At 33.4% G+C, this 18,392-nt stretch overlaps 1 protein-coding gene across 5 annotated transcripts in view; it reads right to left on the reverse strand.

The window, feature by feature from the left end:
• The window catches only part of LOC121380585 (mediator of RNA polymerase II transcription subunit 25-like), a 43,460-nt gene extending 25,362 nt beyond the window's left edge, over positions 1–18,098 (reverse strand). For all 5 annotated transcript variants that reach the window (XM_041509469.1, XM_041509468.1, XM_041509466.1 and 2 more), the window contains exons 1-11: positions 17,845–18,098; positions 13,443–13,488; positions 12,809–12,933; positions 10,735–10,833; positions 8,538–8,658; positions 7,307–7,372; positions 4,609–4,696; positions 4,024–4,092; positions 2,417–2,527; positions 761–1,035; positions 175–205 (exon numbers count right to left, since the gene is read on the reverse strand). In XM_041509469.1, coding sequence (XP_041365403.1) covers positions 175–205; positions 761–1,035; positions 2,417–2,527; positions 4,024–4,092; positions 4,609–4,696; positions 7,307–7,372; positions 8,538–8,658; positions 10,735–10,833; positions 12,809–12,933; positions 13,443–13,488; positions 17,845–17,969 — 1,156 coding nt within the window. In that variant the 5' untranslated portion in view covers positions 17,970–18,098. The remainder of the gene's footprint in view (positions 1–174; positions 206–760; positions 1,036–2,416; positions 2,528–4,023; positions 4,093–4,608; positions 4,697–7,306; positions 7,373–8,537; positions 8,659–10,734; positions 10,834–12,808; positions 12,934–13,442; positions 13,489–17,844) is intronic.
• Positions 18,099–18,392: the final 294 nt, after the last annotated feature.

Consider the following 18,392-nt stretch of genomic DNA (forward strand, 5'->3'; position numbering starts at 1 on the left):
ACTGTCCTGGACAGACAGCTGAGGTGTGTGCCCAGGACAGCGTGCTTGAACCTTAATTGGATATAAGCACTAAAATAAGTTGAAATGAAATGAAACAGAGTATCAGGAAAATATCTCAAATGAATGTAATTTACCATAGAAACAGATTAATGTTTTGTGGTTGTAAAAACCTACCTGCTCCAGTTTGGTCTTGTTTAACCATACCCTGAAAGATATTAATAATAAAACAATAGTGCTTGAAAACATTTACCAAAATATTTGGTAATAAATATAATACAAAGGGTTAAAGTTGTTAATATAGGAATCTATTGACCTACAACCCTATTCAAAAACTTGAAATATTTATTGCTTATAAAAATATATTTACATATATTCTAAAAATGTGACATATAAACCCATATGGCATTTTAAAACATTTCTAAAAATATTTATTTTTGCAAAAATGTGAATGGTCTATAGTCTTTTCCATTAGGAAACATCATTCTGTTAATATGGCATTTACTACAATCTATTTATTTCTGAGCTGATTGTGTTTAAATTGCACACAAAAAGAGTGGGTTTTTTTTGTTGTAATTTCCAAAACACTTTTACTTTTCTTCTTACATCAAACGAAACTGAAATTATTTACAACAAAAAAAGTTCATAGAGGCTGGGAGGGACTATATGCACTTAACACTTCTTTATATATTGGTCAAACTAGTTTCAGAAAACTCTTCAAATAATTATATATTTCTACAACACCTCTCAAAACCTATTCTACCTGAAGTGGCAAGCCAGGTCGCAATGCAGCTGCCGTGTTAACTGTCAATCCACCAGACATAGACGTTACTGTGTTGGGTGTCTGCATCGCCAGGCCAGACGGCATAGACATCACCGGCCGCACCTGTACAACCGGTGGCTGCATCGCTCCTGGCGACGGCTGAGACGCTGAGACAACGGGCTGGGAAGGCTGGTTCACCTGATTTGGAGGCTGTGACTGAGGATTCAGGGGAGATAACTGCTGGGGTGAGGGATGTTGAGGTATGGAACCTAAACCTGAACAGGAAAGAAAATGTTTTAATCACACATTCATTATATTTACAGTTACATGACATTGGACATTTATGGCCAAGGACCACAGAGACAATCAGAGAGGAAACCTGCTACTGCCACTCCATAGACGACCCTATCCAACAAACAGGAGCACTGGCTGGAATGAGATATAGCACAATTGTCTCTGACTGGAAAGGAAAAACATTTTATTTAACGACACACTCAACACATTTTATTTATGGTTATATGGCATCAAACATATGGTTAAGGACCACACAGATATTGAGAGAGGAAACCCTCTGTCGCCACTTCATGGGCTACTCTTTCCAATTAGCAGCAAGGGATCTCTTATATGCACCATCCCACAGACAGGGTAGTACATACCACAGCCATTGATGTACCAGTCATGGTGCACTGGCTGGAATGAGAAATAGCCCAATGGCCCCACCGACGGGGATCGATCCCACACCAACCGCGCATTGAGCAAATGCTGTGCCACTGGGCTACGTCCCGCCCCCTCACTGATGGAAATCAATCCAAGGAAAATTTACAATCAAATTCATAGAATTTAACAAAAGCCCTCACATAACAATCAATATTTGTTGTTTTTTTACATTCGAATCTTATAAGACAGAAAAAACAATCTAAGGGATCATCTAAGAGGCATTATCCATACGACCAATCACACCAGTGCTCTCCCACAAGCCATATCCTGTTTACAGAAATCAATATGAAATCTGAAGAATTTTGTTCCATATACTTAGGGATTTGTCTGTTATTTCTTTTACGTTCATGGGACTACATGTATAAACAAAACAAACCATACATTGGCAAACAGAGTGAATCGGCAAAGTAGATGAATGTAAATGAAATAATAGACAATATTTATAATAAAATTTGCATCATACTTGTTAATAATAACACTAAACATTCACAACACCAAATTAGTTTTTGATTCTGAAACAATAACGCTCAGTAAGACAAAGTACCAATATAAAGTGATGGCATCAAAAAAAAAAGAGAAAAAGAAATGTTTTATTTAACGACCCACTTAACACATTGTATTTTACGGTTATATGGTGTCAGACATATGGTTAAGGACAATTTCATGGGCTATTCTTTTCGATTAGCAGTAAGGGATCTTTTATATGCACCATCCCAGTCAGTGTAGTACATACCACTGCCTTTGATATACCAGGCATGGTGCACTGGCTGGAACAAAAAACCGCCCAATGGACTGATGGCATCAGATATGATGCTATTTTTACCTTCATCTGCTGGACAAATGGTATGTCATTAAATTGAAATGAATGAAACAGAAATTTTATTATTCAATAGCGAAGCTATAGTCACTGAGTACTATGTGAACGACAGGACCACGTACTTGACTGATTAGAGACGGCAGACGTCGCGGGGCCGGGAACCTTGAACTGACCGTCACAGCTACCGGGTGGAGCTGGCGAGTGTATCAGAGAAATTCCTCCTGCAGCTGGTCCTGAAATCAAACAAACAAACAATATTGTCACACAAGTGTTGAAGATATTAACAATCATATTGTCACACAAGTATTGATGATATTAACAATCTCATATTGTCAAACAAGCATTGACGATATTAACAATCTCATATTGTCACACAAGTATTGACGATATTAACAATCTCATATTGTCACACAAGTATTGACGATATTAAAGTAAACAACCTTAGTATTTAAACACTACAGCAAATTTCTCACTATTGGAGCAGTTTTTAATAATTGAAATCAAGACATTACTTAGATTTTGTTGTTTAGATTATCCATTTCCACACATCTGAAAAGTTTCTGGTCATCATTCTGTTTCTAATACTACGGAATGCATTTATTAATTTTTTTTAAACTACATGTCTCTCTAAGACGTACCAGCTATGAAGGCAACTCTAAGGTCGACGACAATCACTTTTCGCACCCTTGTTTTTGCTTCGTACACAATAAATATAACATATCTTACCGTAATTTCACTTGAAATCCATATTTCGGAAAAGGTACACTATTTTAATCACAAGATTTTCTTCAAACACATTTAAGTGCATTAGTAATGTTCAAGAAAAAAAAAAATTCAACAGCAATTTGGTATTGGAATTTTTCCAGCATTCTTAAAATGGAAACGTCATGTACCCAGTTTATGGTTAGTGATGTTATTGGAATATTAACGTCATTCAAATTCAAAATTAGTTATATTATTACAATGCTTAGCCACATTAAAATAAAAACTGGTCTACTAACCTCAACTGTTGTCAAATTTCTATAACAAGCAGACAACGTTGTTTACAGGTCAGTTTTTGTGTGTTTTTTTCATAATTCTGGACAAAATATTACTTTTAAGTTTTAAAAGATGAAAGAAATAAAATGTACCTTTTGTAAAAAATATCATGTCGAAAAATTAGTTGGATATGTTTTATTTATTGTGTATGAAGCCAAAACAAGGGTCTGAAAAATGACTGTTGTCGACCTTAGTCTGCCTTTTAATGGTATTTCTCCATTTCAATATCTTAAACTATTGTTTCACTCTGTTGGAACTGAGTCAGATGTGTTACTAGAGTGTAAGTTAACCAAATTTTGTGTCCACTTTTACGGATTGAAACTAGGGTCCACAATTTTAAAAGTGTCATAATGTGAATATTTCATACATTACAAATAATCAAATGCAATTTTGGCTATGCTTCAACTTTTTTGGTTACTGTTATTTTATTTTGAAATTATATCTTTTTACAAGACCAACGGAAGTCATTTTAATTAAATTCAAAACCTAACATGTCAACAGGGAACATTTTGTTCAGTATCGTTTTTTGATTCGCTGCACAAATTTCAGAGATCGCTACACAATTATAAAATGGTAAACAGTAGTTGCTACTCAATTTTTAACTGATCATCAACTGTCACTAATCAAAATTTAAAAAAAAAAATTTGCTGGTCAAATAACATACCATGTTGCCAGAGTACACAGAACTCACCACTGAGATTTGGTTTGATTATTTCACTTGCTTGTTTCTCGTCTTCTATCGTTGGTGTGTGTGAGCGCTCTGTTGTAAATACATAAGAAAATCAATTGATATTAACTTTCTGCTCACCACTTTAAAAATGTAATAGTCACAATTCGAATCTCAAATAGTTCCACCAATGAACAGCAAAAGGTATATTACATGATCACACAGGCAGGGTAGCACATACCATAGCCTTTGATATACCAGCCATCAATCGTTGGTTTGGGCAGCTAATTATTAATCAATTTACAAATGCTAAACACAATGCTATATAAAATAAGTCAATATATATTTGGCCAGGATCAGGTAAACATTGAACCAAATAAACTAGCGAATACCGGGTAGAAGGAAAAAAGATAAATGTGGAGAAGGCAAAACAAAATATTTCTTTAACCAACTCCACCTGGGCACATTCTAAACCACAGATGTCTAACATATGGTAGATTACATATATACTCACAGAAAAAAGTTCACAAATCCCCTCATAATGATTACGAATTACCCATAAATAATGCACAGGAAGATAATTTATCCCATGAATATATAAGTATGAACCTTGAAGTTGGTAGCCATGCAGTAAAACCATGTGACGTGGGTCGGTGGTGTAGTCCTTCTGTGTACATGGCTTCTCCTGGGGATACGCCTACAAAACAAAACAACGATAAATATAACAAAGCAGCAGTCTGTACGCGTATCTCACAAATGGTAAACATGAAACATGTTCTAGAGGGGAAGTGACAAAGCCTGTTACTATCCACATCTGACCAATCCAGAAAAACATTTTCTTTTTCAAATTTTTGTTACAAACAGTTGCTAATCACAACTGATTAACATTGTGAAAATGTGTAGCAATCTTTGAAATTTACAAAATGAACAAAATGTTCCCTGTGACACACTTATAAAATATTTTTAAAAACCCAGCTCAGCATGCGTTTCAATATACCAATGATGAATCATTGGTATATTAATGTGTTTAACATTCAACACATATATTTAAATTTTATAAAATAATTTCAAAATAATTGTTATTTTAAAAATTTAACAGATAATTTAGTAAAGACCGCACCGGAAGACTAGTAGCGCCACTCACATCTGTTACATCATTGCCGAATGCAAGGTTTGAAAAGCACATGTTAGTTAACGTCTATAAAACATTTATTGTTTAATATTGGAAGAATACCAGTACTTGTAACAGGTATAAAATACATTGATAAAACTTTATAACAAATATAGAACTCATGTTACTTGCCTCTTTACGTTTTATTCAGTGGCAAAGTGCAAAAGTAGCGATACTGCATTTAATTATTGAAAAATAGTGTTGATGTCATTATTGCAAGTATTTATTTTTGTGAGGTAATTATATTTAATTTATTACTCTTGCAGTACATGACAAAATTTAGATGTTTTGATTTATTGTATAACTGTGATCGCCCGTTAACAACATCTTCCTGTTTGTCTGTTTACTACAATCCAAGATGGCGGATATTTGTTTACATTTTCAATGATTTGTTATTATGAATACATTTATTGTGGCCCTGACACATCTGTTGTTAGGGAATCACATAAAAATAATCCCTATAACCACATCTTTATAATTAACAGATGTAGGACAAAATGTCAAGTCAAAATATCAACTATTAAAGTGGAAGGAAGGAAGGAAATGTTTTATTTAACGACGCACTCATCACATTTTATTTACGGTTATATGGCGTCAGACATATGGTTAAGAACCACACAGATATTGTGAGAGGAAACCCGCTGTCGCCACTTCATGGGCTACTCTTTTTCGATTAGCATCAAGGGATCTTTTATATGCACCATCCCACCGACAGGATAGTACACACCATGGCCTTTGTTATACCAGTTGTGGAGCAGTGGCTGTAATCAATTAAAGTGGTACCCAGGTAAAAATGTAAACTTTGACATTATACTTAATGTGTAAAAAAAACTTTTTAAAATCCTAACCATGTATTCTACGACTTTTTGTTTCACCAATTAAACCACTGTTTGCACACCTTTGACAATTACAGCACTAAATGTGTATATAATTGTCTCAGTAACACAGTATGGGTGATGTAATTTTGTTTTTTAATGCCACTAACTTATTTTTTAAAAATCAAAGACAGGCTGGCTAATAAGCCAAATAAACAACAATGAAGCATTCTCTAATTATTCCAAATTTTGTAATTAAGAAGAAACTCAATTTCCCAAAACCTAACATACATCTGTTATCTCTCTTGCTCTGTCCTTTTCCTCTCTCTCCCTCTTTCACTGTCTCTCTGTCTCATTTCTCTCTATCTCTCATATAACAGACACACACAAGTTGACATTTTGACAGAGATACAACATTAACGGTACACATTTTGTCCTCTTACATATTGACCATTGACCTGTATATCACTTTTTCCATGGCCGACTGATGCTCTTTACTCTGTACAATTGAATGCTGTGATAATGTGGGTAACGAATGAGGAGTTACATGTAGCACATGATGATGATGGTAATGTTCATTTGTAATGCACAAATGAGTTTTATTACATTCCACGTTGTATGATATATGCTTATGCAACAAAAATGGCCATTTTCTTATGTTGAACCCTTTTTGAGGGTGGATGGGTATTATAATGACCAATTAGTCAATTATACTGATTATATTAATGGTACTGAAGGTATTTTATTTGAAAATAATGAATACATTCCTACAATTTTGAGTATGCCAAACTTTTTTTTGGTTTTTGCAAAACGGAGTTACCTACCCTGATTACAAATTATTTTTTTTGGGGGGGGGGGTCAGGGCTAATTGAATTTTTATTTTTATTTTTTATTCTTTTAAAGGTATTTCTTCAGTATAACAAACAATCAATATCATTCTTGTCATACTTAAAAAGTCTCCGCGGTCCCTAAATTTAGTGAAATGTTCTTCTCTTCCAGAGCTAGACCTGGTTTAATACACATTACTAATGGTGGATGTGCAATACTGAAATATAAACAGTTATTTTCTATTATTATTTATTTGCCTCATAAAACCAGTGCAATATGATCAGATATTTATCATACAACATCCACTTTTGACGTTTGTACATTATGTGCAATGAAACTAGAGTTACGGTATATTCAACAGATTGGTCAAATGGAAAATTTAGACATTTTCACAAAAATATCTGAAAAATTAAGTCAAATTACAGTCAGAATTAAAAATTTAGACATTTGTAATGAAACAGATGAATGGACACTGGTAAAAGACACTACTTACCTCTTCAAAAAGTTTCTGAAGAGCTGGAATCTTCTTTGGTGAAATAATTGACAAATGGATTCCCCGCTGCAATATACAAATTAGTGTGTTTTTCAAACTGTAATGATCAATTAAACAGGAGCGCTCCAGGAAGGTTAGAGTCACCAGACTGCATGCATCCCACTGCTAGGACATTAATCAGTAACACATTACCATACATATTATATATCATGATTATCTTTGACTATAAATGTAAATACATGTCAGCTAGATAAATTTTAAAAAGGCAACAAGAACTTATAATAGTTGTTAACTAAATAAATATTTCAATTAATGAACCAAGAGTAATATTGTATAAAAAGTTCTGAATGTTACTACACATTTTTAAACAATATATATATGATTTGTTTTCTTACTGGACAGAATTCCACCACATATGAATATATAGCTAGCTTCAAATTTATTTTACTGTTTAGATGAGGAAGTAATTTAAAAGAAACAACCCAAATAATGCAAATCTACCTCCTATTAGAAAACAAAATGAATCTGTGACACCGAGATGCTACTGGCAGTACTGCTTAATGAATCATCAGCAAATTGTAAAACTATATGTCTATGGTTTCTAGTGTGGTTATTTCAATACTTGACCAAAACAGACAGAGAGGCAACCTACTGCTGCCACATACATATGGGCTAAACACAATTATAAAACAAAATGATATAGATCTTCTGTTGATACATTCCCATAGGCAGGACAGTAAATACCACAGTCTTTAACTTACTGGTTGGGACGGGGGAAAAGAACAACAGAGTCCCATCAAACCACTTGCCTCAAGAGACCACTCTACCACAAAGCTATATCTGGAGTCCAAGATCCTGGCTAATGAATTGTTTGGTATGAGCTAGTGGACATTATAAACTGTATTATATTACTACAATACACAGGACTCTAGCTGAAGCTTCTGTCAGGGCTAGTGACTTTCTCAAAACATTTATCAAACATTGTATAATATCCCGCCCAAAGTTGCTATTGAAAGGAAGAAGGAAATGTTTTATTTAACGACGCATTCAACACATTTTATTTACGGTTATATGGCATCAGACATATGGTTAAGGACCACACAGATATTGAGAGAGGAAACCTGCGGTCGCCACTTCATGGGCTACTCTTTTCGATTAGCAGCAAGAGATCTTTTATATGCACCATCCCACAGACAGAAGTTGCTATTGGAAACAAACTAAAAAAGAATACCTTTCCCAACATGGTGGCCAATTGATCACTGGTGTATCCGGAGTAGTCCTGACTCTCCTGACATGGCAGGTGATATGGTGGTGAGTTACACACCAGAATACAGTGACGCTGGGTAGTGATCCTGGTATGAACAAGGAAAAAAGCCACATTATACACCTGGCTATTTAATACAACTTGTACTGAAAGAAATGATTATTTAAAACGAGGAAGTATATTAAATGAGCTTCTAAACATCGGTGTGAGTGATTCAATGGTCAGCTCACTTCTTGTTCCATGATTGTTATTTTATTTTGAATGATAAGTTTGAATTTAGAATAACGGTGTCTGTAATATTTTAACCATGGATCAAATGTGTTGAAAAAAAAAACAATTAAATAAGTTTCATTTCATCACACTAGTGAAGTTTTCTTTTGTCATACAAACAAAAAACCTCACTGTAAGCAGATACATTTTTTGGTCAAACTTTAAAAAAAAACTATTTATATGGTTGATGACAGATTTATCAGACCACCCCCTTTGGAAATAAATTTAATTTAGATTTTTTTTTTTTTTATGACAATCACTGCCTTGATGAATGCAGAGGTCAGCCTGCCCATTGCCAAATTAGCCATTTCTTAACTTTCATAGAAAGTGGCTACAACATTTAGTATTTGGCTAATAACAAAAATTCTTTATATAACCACTTTTCAATAATTTTCTACGAAAACCTCAACAAATGTGAAAATTGTCTCAAATCTAAATATTTTTCAGAGTAAGCCCTGGAATTGTAAAGTGCAAACCATCAAACTGCTAATAAACGAAAGCTTTAACAAACACTTAAACCCACCATAAAAAAAAACACTGGTTAAAAAACAAGAACTCAAAATCATATGGAACAGTACAAAATGGTACTGATAGATTTCAAGTTTATAGGTAGTACTAAAGCAAATAACTTCCGGCTGGGTCAAAGTTCGAGGTGCACCGAACTTTTGATAGAGAAGTGAACACCACAAGTCCTGTGATTGGTTATAAATGTGAGTGTGTTGGTTGTAAAAAATAATAGTTTCATCTGGGTAAAAAAAAAATGCAATTTTATTTCATCTAGTACCAATGTGTCAAGTAGCCTTGTGCTTGAAACATGTATGGGGTACCTGTAAAAAAAAAAGTACTCGAATTTTGTGCAGAACTAGGGTAGTCATAAACGCTACCTGTTATCTCAGAAACGAGCAGCTTGACCCCCAATTTTTCCTGATTCACTTTAAGTGTGAGGGATGGTAGTATTTATATCCGTGGCGTTTATGTCGGTTGATACGTTGCAGGTAGGAGTTTTAGCCACATATGTTACTATTGTCGTCTATGGGATTTGATTTGGTAGTATACACCCTGTAGGCAGTTCCATGGAACATGGTCACATTATACTGGCCGAAAGATGAAAAATGTTGTGTTCCTGCACTTACCTTTGATCACTTTGCTGTATTATTTACTCTTTTAAATGCTATTGTTTTGATGTGTAGAACTGCTTTCCATATATTAAATTCCTGCTTCAAATTATTATCAAGATTTGAACTTCCAAATACTGCTATTTTAGAAATATAACATATATTTATCATATTTTAAATTTTCAGTGCAATCAAATTATGTGATATTTTTAAGATCACATACTTTAAGAATTTGATAACTTTGCAAATTAGATGTAAATTAATCGAGGTCACAGCACTAGGTTTATTGACATTTAAGCAAACGTACTTGTGTGACACTCCATAATTGACGTATAATAGTCATCAAATAAAAACATTTCAATGGCAGTTTGACACTGAAAGCTGTTCAGCGTTCAGAAAACAAAAAAACGTTAAGCCCTAGTTTGTTTTGATGTAGGGACATCCAAAATGACGTCATTCACGTTTGATGTCAAAAATACACCGCGCCACATATTTTTACGTCATTTGAATATCTAGTAATGGTGGGTGGACTGGAATTAAAGTTGCGTGTACAGTTTACAAAAACATGTTGTACTAAGCTAGAGATTATATGATAATGAGATTATTATCCTCGTGCATTTCGTTATCGTCAATATCATATATTAGGAATAAAAATAATGTATTATGCTTGCCAGAGGCTCGCATAATACAATTTTTATTCCTAATATATGATATTGACGATACCGAAATACACGAGGGTAATAACCTCTATATACTTTTTTTAAAGACAAAAAACGAACCCTGGATTTCTGCATTGCTTGATGTGGTCAAAAACTTGTAGAGCAGTTCCAAGACCTTCTGATATGTGACTGAACCGCTGAGATTCACCTCCAATAAATCTGCAACAACAATAACCCACAAAACTTATTAATACATTAATGATGTGTTTGGGTGTGCTCTGAAATTGATATACCTGTTTGCAGGGGTGGGAAAAATAAAATTGTCAATCGGTCCCACTTGATGTCATCATTAACAGAAGGGAGGGGAAGGGAAAGAAAGGAATAATAAAAAAAAACACAAATTGTATATATTTTACATAATGGAATAAATAATATAAAAAAGGAATAAAAGTTATGAATTTAATTCCCATATATATGTATAAAAAGTACGAGTATTCAATACTGTGTCCAGAAAGTTAATAAAAGATCGCACCGTTGAAGCATTTGACAGCCTGAGCTAGCACATGTTTAAACAAAGAGATTAATAACGTCATCACTGATTGGACGAAATTTGACCTCTACTGGCTCTTGAGATAACCAGTACATGTAGCTGTTCTACTTACTCCCACTTGTTAACAAAAAGGTGGAAACCAGTCAACAATAAATACATTTATAGATTATTTCAGTATATTTTATGCTATTTCAAGCAGTTTGTATTGCACAAAAGTCTCTTGCTTCAGACTAGGACACTTGACCCGACAAAGCTCCGTACATAGGTGTTAACAGGTGCTGATTGTAACCAGTTGCAAACTCTGGGTCCTTTGTTTTAATTGGGAGTGTAATACCTTGATGGCTCTCTTACCAAGAGTGGTGTTATTGTTAATGTCTGTTTAATCTCTTGACCGGCTCAGCAACTTTGACAAAATTAATGTCTAGCCTAGTGGCTGTGGATTGATACTACTGTAGGTCCGACTTCAGTGACCGACGATATATATATATATATATATATATACGTAGGCAGACTTTAAAATCACAGACGTCTGAAACACCAGCCATATTGACCACTATTTATTTATTTTAAATCATGCATGAGATACCGATGTCTGGGGAGGCCGATCCACTTGACAAATAAGAATTTGTTCCAATAATAGAAATGAACAGGTGCTTCGGACCGACAAGAATGACAAAAGTGGGACCGGCAAACACACGTTTTAAAAAAATAATTTCGGTCTCGGAGATCGAGAATCGGTCCCAGACTGGGAGAAAGGGGCTTTTCCCCACCCCTGCTTGTTTGTGTTCAGGTGCACTTGTAAGAAAGTAAGTTCCTGTTCACTCAAAATAGTCAAAAACAATATATTTAAGTTACAAAAATAGCTACATTCACTAATAATAAAACAAAAGTATCTTAAAAAAAAAAAAATCTTTTCAAAGTCTGCTACATATCAAATTAAACTTTATAATATTTTGCTATATTATAGACTCAAATGTTTGCACATTTTATAAATTATGAAGTAATTACCACTGTGTTACGTTCTGCTGCAATAAACTTGTGAATACAGCCCTTGAAAAAAGTCTTACGTGCAAACGTAGGCTTACAATGTTTTCTGAAATTGGACCCAGATCTTGCATGGGTTACGTCTTGGTATTTTTCTATAACCCATACTTTGTATGCATATTGCCAATCACAATTTTGTTTGCATTACATAGTTTTCATAATTTCTACAGACCACCCACATCAGGGGTGGGCGAGAACTTACAATGTCTAAAAGTCATGTTATGGAATTATAGCCTTCTAGTCTAGTTGAAATTGTCAAACAAACAGTAATTGAATTAGCTAAGAAATAGCACATAACCCACTAATCGGTTACGCGGACTACAGTTTATTTCCAAAGGCTGTGAAGGCTGGTTGTCGGGAAGTTGCAGTTATATTTGTACCATGCATTATATATATATATTTATCCTATAACTTACCCATAATATCCATGCCATAAACTCATGTGATAATTTCGTGTATTAACTCGGTTCATAATGGTATGCAAATTTAAAGATATATGCAAATTTGCCAAGTCGAGACAGATACCGATTAACATAAGACTTGGTTGATATTTTCCGTATTCAAAAATACTTGTGACGAATCCTTTATATATGTACTTACTCAGCATCATCTATCCATTTCATAAACTTGTGAATGCTGGTCGTTGGGTAGGTGCAGTTTGATGCAGGGCTTGGAGCAATATCCCCAGAATGGAATGTGACCAAATCATACAACGTACTGCTGAACTGTGAAAACAAAACAACACACATGGGATAAAAAAAAACAAAGTTATATATATATTGAAAAAAAAATAGTTTTACTGTGCTAGACATTGTTACTCTTTATTTACACTGAATTTTGTTTTAAAATGTTATTTGAGTTTATATAAAATGTAACTTTATGTGTTATGAAGTTATGAGCCAATTTGACATTGGTTCCCTTTTGACACAAACGAACTGTAAGTCATATTGATTTATTAATCATTATTAGTTACTGGATAATTCTAACACATTGTCTTAGAGAAACCCCATTACATTTTTCTATTAGCAGCAGGAGATCTTTTATATGTATCTTCCCCCAGGGAGGACAGCCAATACCACCTTTGATATTCCAGTTGTGGGACACCAACTAGAATGGGAGAAAAAAACAATCAGAGAATGGGTTTAATCCTTTGACCCAAGCACCTCAGTTGAGTGCTCTACTGACTAAGCTAGATCCCACCCATGGGATAAATAGTGTACAATTAACAACATACATCATTTCCATAATCTGTTGGATCCGGTGGGGCGCCATTGAAATGTCTGAAAAACAAGGCAATTTACAGGAATAAAAATAGTCCAAAAACACACCACAATAAATAAATTGTACATTTATACATACATCATATTTTGTGGAAAATAACATGCAACTTTCCACCCTACCCCAATCAGAAGAGGCATATTATTTAAGCCAGGACGTGACATTCTGACTCTTATGATCTCCTTCACTGAAAATCCTTTTTAAATGGAAATGCAGTTTTAACATTTACAGACTCATTACATATAGTAGTATAAGTACGTCAGACCTAATTTTGTTTTTGTAAACAAAAAATTACTTATAAAGTGAAAAGTAAAATGTGCCAGGACATGACGAAAATGGACATCACTTTTTTAACACTGCAGTAAATTTCAAAACTCTGCTCTCCTGATAGAATGTTTGCTTATTGAAATACACTGTTTAACACAATATCCAGTCTATTTCTAAATGCCGTATAGCAATTTAATAAAAAAAATATTCTTTATGATGTAACTTTAACTTTTAAATTTTTTAGTACGAGCCAAGACGACTTTTTGTCCAGTTCACTTATACAACTAATAAATGATATGTATATCAAATACTACCAATGAAACAGTGTTAGTTTATGAAATCAATGATATTTACTTGTTTTAAGTGTTTTTATCATCAAAATAATTGAACTGTCGTGGTGCAAAAAAAGTTCTCATACAATATTCATATATAATAATAATATACTTTTATAACCAGTGACCATACTGTCAACAACACTGTTTATCCTGATGTTGCTAAGTCTGGTGATTTTTGTCTTACCTTTACAGTACATGTACAAACTAAAAAGATGAAGAATAGGTATCAACTTTTGCATTTAGCTCAACATTGATTGTACAAATGTAGCTACATTTCTCATTAATGACATGTCCTGCATCAGTACAGCTTCATTTATAGTTCTATCTATGAATGTTCACCTCAATGCACAACAAATTTTTTTTCTTCAAATTTATTATTTTAAAATTTTAATTTAATTTTTTTCTGTTTTAAAAACATTTTTAACATGCATTGAGATAGATCTATGCACTATCAATAATACTGTTCAAATAAGTTTATGATAGGCCAGACATTTAATTCTGTGGAATGTTTGTTTGTAATTTACAATATATGTTAGAATTAATATATTATTATATTTTGCCTTTTGTTGGTATTTTTATGATCATCTGATTTAATTGGAATTCAAAATATGAACCTCAATCAGTACAGAAATTATAGTTTTTGGACAGTTTCTTCTTTCTGTTCATCATTATCTGATAGGCCAAACTATCAACAATGTATATTAATATAAACTGTTGATGGTTGACAATATAAAAAATCTCAATGACACAATTGATTTGAATTCCCCCAACCCAAGTTTTATGATCAACATGTATCTTTTATCAATTACATCCTTCACTGGAGGAATGTTGGTTTTTATATTCTAATTAATGTTTGAATACCTGTATCTGCCAAGGAATAAACTTTAGATTTTAGCAGCACATTGTATTTGAACAAATCTTTGACACAATATTTATTGTACGTGTACACCAGTTTGGATTTCACAAAATGGAACATTTGGTATAATACAATATTCTTTAAATTGGTGGATTATCAATAATTCATTGTTTGGTCAAAACATAGAATTAATTGATAATAGTATTTTTGTATCTACAGTCAAACTTCGTTAACTCGAAGTTGAAGGGGATGACGAAATAGTTCGAGTTTCAGGGAGATCGAGGGTTCGAAATTCGTACAGCAGACCTCAATGTGAAACTGCATTGCAGTATTATCATTTCGTTGATATCGGATGCTAGCAAATTTCTTCTGTGTATATGATAAAACTAAGTAAATATTAACAGAAACGAGATAAATCCGATCAATTTGACGTACATATCTATGTACTTTTATTGTATTAATTGACAGTAAAGTAAAAAAAAAAAAAAATGAAAACTGAAAGCACGTACTTACATATAACAGGAAGTAAGCGATAAATTAAAGTTGATATATTTTTCAAATGTCAAAACAAGGCGGAACGTAACGTTGTAATAAATTAAAATACTGAATGTCAATTAGCACTAAGTACGTTTGTTTACCAAATAAAAAATACACAATATAAATAGCAAAATTATTGTAAATCACAAAAATCATTTTAAAAACCCTCACTAACATAGCGAGACATAACATAACAAATCAAAATGCTGTATGCCAAATAGCACTAGGTTATGTACTCTTTTTTTTTTACATATAAAACATTCACAACAGTACAAAATAATTTATAGCTCTCAAATCACAAAGAGCAGAACTATCCAAAAAATTTTGTAATTAGAGATTGTTTGGCACACTTGCTTAAAAAATTGTCTTTCATTACTGTGTCTGTAATCTTGCACAGATTTAGCAGCATTTCTTCCGAATGTTCACGGTTCTGCAAACAAACAGCGTTAATTGTTATTACAACAGTTCTTTGAAGATTACAAGACTATCGGTACTTTGTGTAATGAGGCCCGCTTCCGTGTACAAACACCGACAACCCAATGCAGGCATGTAGGATCATTTCATTCCGCATAGTCGGCGATCTATTATTCTGTAAGTACCGCGTGTATCATCGATAGCCGAGACCAGTCGAGGCACTCACGCTTGGCTTGGGTGACAATTCATTTTTCTTTAAAGTATTACCGGTACAGTTAAAAGGCTCAGTCACTCCACAAACTTCGAGTTTTGGAAGTGCAATATCCCTTATTTTTTTATGGTGGGACCACAAAATTACTTTGAGAGATAGAGTTTTTCGAATGTTCGAAGTTTGAGTGTTCGAAGTCTGTTATTACTAGTTTGTATAGCTGTTCGGCCGGGACCGCCGTTTCACTTCGAGAGATTGATGTTTACGAAAGATCGAAGTTTGAGTTATCGAAGGTCGACTGTACATGAATCCATGTTAAATATTCAACATGCTCCCTCGAACATCCAGTTTTCTCCGTTTTCGATTCTTGATGGTGAGAGAAAAAATATTGAAAATAAAAGTAATTTAGTTTAGGTACACGTGCATTATCTAGTCAGTTTTGCCAATTTCTCTATAGAGAGAGATTTAATACATTTTTAATCTTTACTCAATTTAACATGCCATCTTGAAATTCACGTCCTGGTTCAAAGTTTGAGGTGGTTATTTTAATCATTTAATACAACCAGTCATCATTATACCTTTAATTTATACTTGGAACATTGAGAAGAAGGAGAATTAAAAGACATTTTTATTTCTGAAAAAGAGTTTTTAAATAAAACTAACTTTTATATGTCAAATCAGCCAGGACGTGACATTAAATATTTTGAAAAATAATTTAAGATACTAATTATGATATGAAAGAAGGGAAAGTAGTATTTTTATATGCAGTATATTTTAGATATGATGTCCTGATACCTAATTTTTAAGTTTGACATAACAGTAATGAAATATTACCAAAAAACAAATGTCACGTCCTGGCTTACAAAAAATATTTTTTCAAATAAAACCATCATTAAAACAAAAGTAAATTGGCAATAAAAGTATATTTGTATGTGCTTACGGGTGTTCACTTTAGGCTAAAATATAAACCTCATTTAATATATCATTTTGAAATTTCCACACCAAATACCATGGAATGGCCCTATAACTGTGTGGTTTATATACAACTTTTACTTTCAGTTTCACATGTATAGACCATTTGTTTTAACTAGATGTAGTATGAATGTTTTATTGTAATAAATACAGGGCTAGCTTTGCAATGTTCCAGTTAAATTATAAATACATAGATGCATTGCCGTCGGGTTTCTTCCTGTTGTATGTATTGGCAGTGAACAAGCAAAATATTTGTTATCAGCAAACTTGAAAATTATCAATATAACTTTTAGATATTTGTGTTGTATTTAGCAGGAATCTTTGTCTACTGCGTGGTAGTCAGCCATTGTTCGTTTTCACTATAAAATAATCTCTGACTGACTGAGCAATCATAACCGTCCCGATGTCTGTCTAGTACTCGAGCTACCAGTGCATGGGTTGGAACGAGAAAAAGCCAAATGGGCACACCAACAGGGATTAATCCTACACCAACAGTGCATCAAGCAAGCACTTATCACTGGGCTATGTCTCCAAAACTCACATAGCAAATTGCAACCCCAATACTGAACAAAGTTTTCCCCAATAATTTGAATAAAAGATGAAAACCAACTAATCACAAATCAGTCTAATCATTGACATTTCAATTCATTGTCAGAATGTTCATGTTGCAAAAAAAACACAAAAAAAACCAACAAAAAAAAACAACTAAATATCTTATCTATATACTATATTTTAGAAAACTCTTTTCTCTTTTTTAACAGTGACTTACTCCAGTGAAGGCAAAATATATGAAGATTTCAATGTGTTTATGTAAGTAGCAAGGTTTGCCGTCATTTCCACAACAAAAACCACATCATACACTGGTCCCACAGGGCTGTCGACTAGAGGTATCATTTCTCCTTTTTACGTTACATTAGTCATAAACCAAAAGAAAAATCTAAGCAACAACAACGAAGCAATCACAGAATATCATGTTTTCATTTTGAATACGATTATCGATTAAAAACTTCCTTCTTCCCTTGATATATTCCATATGGCGGAAGTACGCCAAAGCACAAACTAAAATAGTTAATACACCTTTAAAAAATAGTTTCATATATAGATCTCAGTTTTGTACATTTTCAGTTTTTGTATCTAAGATATGTCTACATTATTGTGATTGATTTTGTTTTTTAACATATATGTATAATTTAAGTATTAATATACGTCAGAAATAAATAGCAAATCGATCGTGACTGCTCACTATGAAAGCGGATTAATATCTCGCACCTGCTATACAAGTTCCGCCTTCTATAGTGGCGCATCGTTACAAATTAG

Source organism: Gigantopelta aegis, chromosome 9 (genome assembly GCF_016097555.1).
Source record: "Gigantopelta aegis isolate Gae_Host chromosome 9, Gae_host_genome, whole genome shotgun sequence".
Taxonomy (NCBI): domain Eukaryota; kingdom Metazoa; phylum Mollusca; class Gastropoda; order Neomphalida; family Peltospiridae; genus Gigantopelta; species Gigantopelta aegis.